This window comes from Diadema setosum, chromosome 13, assembly GCF_964275005.1.
Source record: "Diadema setosum chromosome 13, eeDiaSeto1, whole genome shotgun sequence".
Taxonomy (NCBI): domain Eukaryota; kingdom Metazoa; phylum Echinodermata; class Echinoidea; order Diadematoida; family Diadematidae; genus Diadema; species Diadema setosum.
Window position 1 is genome coordinate 28,469,110 of NC_092697.1, and position 8,892 is coordinate 28,478,001.

General features: G+C 39.4%; 1 protein-coding gene across 1 annotated transcript; it reads left to right on the forward strand.

Annotated features, from left to right (window-relative positions):
* The first annotated feature begins 1,996 nt into the window (after window positions 1–1,996).
* On the forward strand, window positions 1,997–5,297 carry LOC140236550 (uncharacterized). The gene is made up of 2 exons (XM_072316474.1): window positions 1,997–3,328; window positions 4,890–5,297. The coding sequence occupies exons 1-2, from the start codon at window positions 1,997–1,999 to the stop codon at window positions 5,295–5,297; spliced, it is 1,740 nt and encodes a 579-aa protein (XP_072172575.1).
* Window positions 5,298–8,892: the final 3,595 nt, after the last annotated feature.

Genomic DNA, 8,892 nt, shown 5'->3' on the forward strand with positions numbered 1-8,892 from the left:
TTCAGGCTTTATTGAGATTTTCTTTTTTAATATGGTAGGGGTGTGTTGTGATACATAATGCATCAAAATGTGTTAACTCGAGCATTTTTTTTTAAATCACTGCTTCCAATGGTAAACAGTGGCCCGTTGTTCGTGAGCTACATGTAATTCCCTACCACACTCGGATCCCCCTCGGTCGCCGCGCTTATAGAATAGGCCATAGATTGTACAAATCCCAATGATTTCACTCAGCAGTATGCGTGAGAAACTCATGATTCAACAATGAGTGTGAAGGAAGATGCAGTCAGATCTGCCCTAGCGGCCACCTCCGTATACGGCCACTAAGAGCCTATTAAAGAAGAAGAAGAAGAAAAAAAAAAAAACCTCAGAGAGAAAAGCCATGTTAGAGACCATGTCTATAGTGGTCATTTTTTTTTTTTTAATCTGCCTGCATGGGATGTCCGCTATAGACAGTTCTGACTGCAGTTTTGGGGTGTCTTTTGTCTCGATTTTCAATTAGGCCTATAAAACCAAACCAAAAACTGTCTTTATACGATCTCTCCTTTTTTTGGGGGGGGGGGTGGTGACTTGTAAATGTATAGCAAACATGAACTCATATTGTGCATGATTATTGCTGAATGTAAGTTTTTAAAAAAAAGTAATGTGGAAAAGATCCCTCGTGAGTGGCTCCTATTGTTCTGTGACAGTCGCCAGTGCACTATATAGATGTTACAATTTTCAAATAATTTGAGCTGTATTTGAGAAAGTTCCCCACAAATGTTAAATATTTCGAATATATATTTTCTTATTGAAATAGCTCATCATTACCTTTCCTTTTTTATTGAGTTAAATGTTGTTAAAACACTGCATCAAAACTGGGCGCCGCAGATCACTGAATTTTACGTTCTCTTGCTTGACCCCCCCCCCCCCCCCTCCCCGTCATTGCAACACTAAAACTCTAAAATTCGTAACTTTTACATCGATAATTGTCTGGTTTTCCTCAAACTTTCACTGATGTGTTCTAATGATGTTGCTGCTTGCACTCAATTCACATTGCTCTTCGGGTTTTGGTTTCCTTTAAATATTTTGTCAATTAAGTGTAATTACTTTTCAATAAATCGATCCTACGCAATCATTGAATAGGATAATGGTTAGTGCCCCCAACCTTTCCGAATTCCAAACACCTGTATAGGGGTAAAAATCCGAGCGTCTCTTGTGGCATATTGAAGCATGATCTCACGTACTCCCTGAAGGTCCTCTATTTGCACTTTTGACTCCCCCCCCCCCCCCCCCCCCCCAGCTTTAGTGTGAGCCGTTGACTGGTTGAGACATTCGTTGTGTGTAATAGTATTACCGCAGGAAATGTTATGCGTCACCATAGGCTCCTTGGGTCATGCATGGACTTCGTTGTAGGTCCATGGGTCATGGGTTGAACGTCGATATTGCACGTGCACTGTAGGTGTACAGTACGGGCTCCATGGGTGTACATGCAGTATTGTATGTACATGTATGCTACACTTGCTGATGGCAAGCGTCGAACGCTCTCTGGCAACAATGTACTATATAACACCAGTATTGTGTATACAAGAAAAGAAAAAAAAGAATGGACAATCGTGCCTTGAATCTACGGTACTGTGGTGAACTGATAAACAATGAACTAATGCGGCGACGTACACTAACATGCTGGTAGGAGTGAGTGAGTATGTTACGGCCTATCATACGGCGATATGATAGCGACATGCAAACTATAAACTGTACCGGTATATTTGCGTTGTAGTTGGACGATCATTCATTATCCCGCAGCTGTCAGTGGCTTACATGTAAATTCTGAAGCGAGCGAGCAGTCGGGGGGAGATACGCGTCACGTGAATACTGATGATATAAATATGTACCGGTATATCGTACAATGATGTACACGCGCGATTTCGAATACATAAAGCACACAATAGAGTAATGATACAAATTGCTGTGTATTAAAGTGTGATTGTGATGCAAATGCCTTGTTGATGGGAAGACCATGTCGGATTCTGTTGGCTACAAAGTGATTAGGGACATCGACTACACCAAATCGTTGAGAGATTGTGGGGACTTGCCCCCACAGAGGGTACATATCGTGAGCAAAACTTGCCTTGACCTATTTTTACCGACGCCGAAATCAGACACACAAAAATGTGTTCCCTGTCACGTGGACGACGACAACGACACCAAGGCCTCAAAGACCGTTTCAAACGGTTATATTTCGTATCAGGAAGCTAGCAAGTTAGCTAGTCATCTGCATATCCATCACCGCCAGCGCCAGCTTCACCCCCGTGAAGGAGCAGCCGCTGACGATTCTAGCCCAGAATTAGAAGGTCGCAGATCTAAAGAAGAAGTATCCAACCTTCTCCAAGCGCGGACTGCACTGGAAGCTGGCTCTAGCTCCTCCTCATCGGCCGACCCGACCTCGGCGCTGGTAGTCTTCGCCTACGGAGGTGGATGGCGCCGCGGAGACAAGCAAACTTGGCGACACTATCTCTCTCGTTGGGATGTCAACTTCGCGTTGGCAGCCACCGTTGGGAGGCAGCGTTTCTATGACAACGTCGGGGAAAGTTTCGCGAGTCGTGGTATGCACTGTGCGGTGCTCTCTTATCCTCTCGTTCCAACTCCTTTCCCCATTAACATCGTGGAGATCGTTTCTTCGTTCCTAATGACTGTCATCTTTACAATCGCCATGGTAACGCTGCTCTTTATTGGCGTGGATATTGTATCAATGCCCACCTTCTCTTTCTCAGTATCGTATCTAATCTGGAACAGCATTCGAAACTATCTTGACCACCCGTTCCTAACCCTGGCCTCTACAGTTATGCTTCTGTCTCAATTGCTAACGTTAACTGTCATCATTTGGCGAGAACGACATCTCGGCACGAAAAGATCTCCGTGCGCAAATGTACCAGGCAACGTCAACGTACTTTCGGGCTGGTATTACACCATCCTTGGACTAGGAGTCTCATTCCCGCCTCTCGTTCTTGGAATAACCCAATACTTTTCCTCCGAAGTATGTATCATCACCCTTTCTGCTTGTCTCACCGCTTTTGTCCAGTTTCTGACGTACCGCTACCAAGCGTCGACCATCCGGCAGTCGAGGGAAGGAGGAGGTGGTTCGTGTATGTCGGCAGATTCTGCCGAAACGCAGGCCAAGTGCATAGCTCGTTCTCTCAGGTGGCTAGCAGATTACGGCCGGTCAAGTGGTCAGTTTGACCCTACCTCTATTGTCCTGGTTGGACATTCAGCCGGAGGTCACCTTATGTCGCTCGTCGCTCTGGATGATCGTTATCTGTCAAGCGTCGGTCTTCCTCAAGATATCATTAAGGTAACCAGATCATGAACCCAGTGTGTAAATTTACTTTAGATAAAAGCTGCTCATACAGTGTATACATGTACTTGATTTCTGCTCTTCACATTCTGAGGATGGATTTCACCCAAGTTCAGTCCATGTTGACTGAAGGAAGTAGAAAGCACCTATCGTTTTGTCTTTGCGCGTTTTAAAGAAATAAAAAAGTAAATTCCTTCACTTCTTTTCCTGAGACGGGTGTTGACTTCAAATCTATTACAATGAATTGAAATTATAATGTCATCACGAAATAGTATTGAATGGTTTTTTATTCTCATAAAGACTACGTATGCTCCGAAAATTGGGAAGCGTTCGCACTTAAATTATTGCGAGTCTCTATACCTCTACGTTCAAACGTTACTGATATAAATATGCTGGGAATTCAAATCCAACTTTTCATTTATATCAGTAAAATACAGCCGGCCTCCCCAAATTCGAATCCAAAGGGACCGGAGAAAATCATTCTACTGAGTTTCGACTTCAGCAATAGACTTGAGAACTTTTTTTTTTTTTTTTTCGTTTGCATGGGTCGAAGTCGATTAAAACTGTAGGTCGACTGTAATTTAAACATTTTTTAATGGCCATTGGGATTTTTTTTTTTTCAAATGTCTTTTTTTTTTCCTGCAACTTCCGTAATGTTGATGTCTACAACGAGAGACGACATGGATTGAAGGGTACATTGCATTTCTTTTCTTTTTTTTTCTTTTGGCTGTGTAGATACATGCCTATATATTATTTTGATAGGGCATTTATATATACGAACTTCTAGCTTTTTATTTGGTTGACTTGCATGCGGTTTGGGCTGTAGGAGAACGCTTGTTTTATGTGAGTGATTGTCATTTCGTGTGGAAAACTTGTTAATTGCCTTTATATAACTGTGATTCTGTGAATGAGATTAGAAGCATGTACCCAATATAATGTATCATGAACAATGACATTGCGTCCAGTCGTAATGAAACTGCGTTCTCAACACTAATTGAACACCATCATGGATCGTTTTAAATACATGTATTATACATTAGTACAAGGCAACGGTTTCTCTCTCCTTTTCTCTCTCCTTTTCTCTCTCTCTTCATCTCATACACACACTCACAAAGAAAAGACAAACACACAACTCCAAACACACACATACACACAGTGTCGTATGACACAATTAGCATTATAAACCAACAAATCATGTACACATACACTGTAGGCCTACATAATCACGTTTGATAGGTAATGAAAAGCGTTTTCTGTGACGAGTTTCACACAACATACAACATCTACGAGTCTCAAGGCACGAGTACTGTTTCTATTGTGAGTGGGGCAACAATAAATATCGCTCTTCGCTCATTCGCGTGATCGTCAAATTTTGCGACCGGCAAGATGTCAAACCGTATTTTCACCTCACCCTGAAGTTGGTAAACAAGTTATAGGATACCTACGTTTGACCCGAGAGAAGAGCAGATATACAGTGTATTTGCTTGTCAACTTTACGAAGTACAGGTATGATTAATTCTAAACAAATGAAAATATCTCGTTTTCTCCATTCTTACAGGGCGTCATCACTTTGTCAGCCGTACACGACCTCGACTCACTCACTCAGGGTCTCAAGCGACACGTGTACCTCACCCCGGCATTCGGGACGAACCCGGCCGACTGGGTCCGGCTGTCTCCGATCACCTACGCAACCACCACCGCCCACAAGCCGCGCTTCCTCATTATGAGTGCCGATCGCGACTTCCAGTTCATGATCGCCGACTCGGCCAAGATGCACGACGTCCTGGCCAGCAACGGGTTCGAGGTGCAGTGGAAGTACCTCGACAACTGCAATCATCTTTCCATGGTCGCCAAGTTCGGACGGCCATGGTACTACTTTTTAGGGCGCAGGAAAAGAGGCTGGTCCCCCAGTGATGGGGAAAAGCTCTGCTGGGATTTTGTAGAGAGCATTATGCTGGGTGGATGAAATTGTTGGGCGTCTGAGACTAGAGCTTATTTGCTGCATGAGACGCTTGTATACATGTACATAATTTATCTACATTTAAAATGTCGAGTCGAGTCTACAACGACGCACATTATAAAGTTCAGGCGACAAGTAAAGAAGGGGAGAAGCAATGGTTTATTTTGACAATTATACTTCAAATCAGAAACGTTGCATCCTCTACGAAGATTTTTTTTTAGAATTATTTATACTGCTGCATCATTTGGTCTTTCTCTGCCTGAATTAGTCTCTCTTCCATGTGGGTATGATAACAATGATGGTGCATTACTGTCATAATCAAAACGCGGTCTGTTACATGCATACACACATAAATACATACCCCCTATATATATATATATATATATATATATATATATATATATATACAATGTTATATAATTATTACATTGTGTGGTTGCATTTTCTGTGGTTTCAAAGATAACAAGAGCGATGCATGCACAATCACTTCGTATTGAAATATAACCTTGACTTCTAAACTGGATGATTTTGAAAGAAAAAAAAAATAATGTAATACTGTAGGCCCTACTGCTGACGCGACCGAATGATCCGACCCATTGCACGAGGTCTTTTGTTTTATAACCCATATCAATTTATTGAGAACAACAAGCAGCAAAATGTGCGGGCTGGATCAGCTTAGTTTTGTTTTCTTATGTTTTTGTTGCAGTTCTTGCTTGCCAGGCAGCGTCTGACGACAGCTATTAATCAAATGGCACCAAAACATTACAGAAAATGTTGAGGAAATTACGTCATGTTTGTGTACTGATTTTATGCTAATATACCGACGGCCATCGCGCATCAAGAGTGGTTACAAGTGCAGCCATTACCGGGCGTTGGACCACAAGTAACGATGCCTTGATTACTTTGAGTAGAAAGGCTTTGTTTTTAGTGATGATAAGGTGAAATTGTTCACAATATTGTTACCATTCATGTTCAAAGAGGAACCATTTAAAGGTCTTGTTTACCTTTGGGAGCAGTGATTTAAAAAAATTCAATGTTCAAGATATCACATTTGATGCATATGTGCAGGTCAGTGACGGTTTATCACAAAACATCCTACCATTAATTGTTTTTGCAATAAAGCCTAAAATATAAGGAGATACATATGTAAATGTATCACTATTTTTTTTTTCAATCAACCATAAATGTAGACGGTTTAGTCTGAAAACATTTTTATTATAACTACTGTTCACATTTTGTATATTCAGCAACACTGAACATCGATTATACTGATTCAAATTTTTACATTGGTTGTTTCTATCCCTAACTCACATTTTTTAAAACTATTTTTAGGCACTAATGCTGGGTTTTTGTTTCATCTGCAATGGTAAATTATGCCTTTAACGTAGCCGTTGGCTAGTCATTTTCCTTCAAATTTACTTCTTTCTTCGTTTGAAAGAGCCTACAATCTAATTACAGCAAACGTATCTTTCTTTATGGATACATGTACTATGCATCGTTTCAAAGTATTAGGTATCACGTGCATGGAATGTTTGTGTATTAATGTAATATAAAGTGCATTCGGCGTCGAGAGCATTTAATCAATTTGATGGTGAGTGATGCAATATATAATTTTACTGGGTCTTTCAAAGACTGTGGTGTATTATAAATACACAGTGTGCTTTACAAGTGTAACGTACATACGTACACGTATTATGTGCATGTATTTAGAACGGATGTGCTATTCAGACTGAGAGGCAATGTATTGTGAAGTCCTGTTATAATTCATGAAGGAAATTCTTGCTTTAAGAAATGACCAAAAAATTAGTATGTGCAATAGCTCTTAGATTTTTAACAACACACAGTTGTACCTACCACAAATATGCACAAAACCATGCCACAGCTTATTATAGTGGAATGTAATATTGTTGATATGTTTGGTATGGTCAAATGATCAATAAAACATTGATAGTAGAAGACAATAATTTTGTGATTGAGTGATATCTGGAATTTTTATCATGGTGTAATTCTGGTGTGCTTCTACTGGAACTACACAGTCGATAGTCTAGCATGTTAATTTTCTTCTCTTTTCTCTCTTCCTTCCTAATTTTGAATGTTGTGATCCTGTACAAGTATACCACGCTGTGGACAACAAGACAAAAACAATCAAACAATGCCAATTTAGTGATAACCTGTTTATTCAACTTCATGGCATGTATTCAGATATTTATTTCACAGGCATCAAAGACTATGGATGCAAGCCCACAAAAGGGAGAGACAGAGGCAAAAACCTGAAAGTATGTTGACTCATAAAGTCCAGAGTGAATACAAAAAAAAAAAAAGTAAACTACATGTATTTCAGAAAACCACATTGTACAAGAAGAAAGGGACTACGATGTAAAGCATGATGATAGGGATGTTGAGCAACTACACACACGTCATGATTCATCTGCAGAGATTGTGGCAAATTCACATTTCAATCAATCCAACATGATTTGAATGTGATTATTTGCAAACTAGGGCACACTGATAATGACTGCAAACACCCCCCCCCCCCCAAAAAAAAAATAAATAAACGAATGAATGAATGAATGAATGAATGAATGAATGAATAAATAAATGAATAAATAAATAAATAAATAAATAAACATATAAATAAATAAATAAACAAATAAATTTAAAAAAAAAAACATGGCAGACCATAGCTTTGTATCAAGATTTTGCAGGCTTCGGTCAGAACTGCACATACATGTATATGGATTACAATACTGCTTGTACATGTAGTGGGATGCACTACATGTGTAAACACACATCATATTGTGTGAAGTTAGAGAGTAAAACGAAATTTTTGCATTATCTTCTAACCACTACACCACGAGTAACATGAAAATATCTCTCAAGATATCATTGCCCGCTCAGAGAAATCACACACATTTTGTACTCCACTTAATGTGCACTTTTGTTCTTTGTTTGTCATACATGTAAAGATGATAAGTATGACACAAAATATTGTCCTAAAAATAATCTAAAAATAAATGATACCACATATACTGTACCTTGAAAAAAAAAAAGCCATTATCCATCTAGGCCAACATTTTTTTTACCCACTACCTCCACCTTCCCACACCCCCATGACATTTATCCCCATGCTCTTGTTTAATCATGACTTTATTCAAGTTGAAGGCATTTAATGGCTTTTGGTACTAATTGGTGGTAAGTGCCCAAGTTCTGCACGCTTTTGTCAAACATATTGCATCATGCCTCCATATCACCCTTTGCACTGTAACTGCTATAAATAGACAACTCTGTCAATATCTGCAAGATTTTATTTTCTGAAAAAAATGCACCCAAAGAGAATTGAGAGAGTTTTGTTCCTTAAAACAATTCCCAATGAAGCCTTACTTAAAACTCGATACTAGCAGTTGTGATTGAAATTAATTTTGCTGCCATGAAAATACTTTTCTTATTTGTCCATACAATGTCTCTAGTAAAACTCGATATTCATAGATGGTCATCACTTTGCTTCACTGGGGAAAGAGAGAGAGAAAAATATTTATATAATTATATATATATATATATATATATATATATATATATATATATATGAAGAGTTTGTTTGCAA

Excerpts from the sequence above, each read along its gene's own strand:
- LOC140236550 (XM_072316474.1), top strand. The coding sequence starts at position 1,997 with ATGTCGGATTCTGTTGGCTACAAAGTGATTAGGGACATCGACTACACC. Across the intron at positions 3,329-4,889 it reads TTCCTCAAGATATCATTAAG|GGCGTCATCACTTTGTCAGC; the intron begins GTAACCAGATCA and ends CCATTCTTACAG.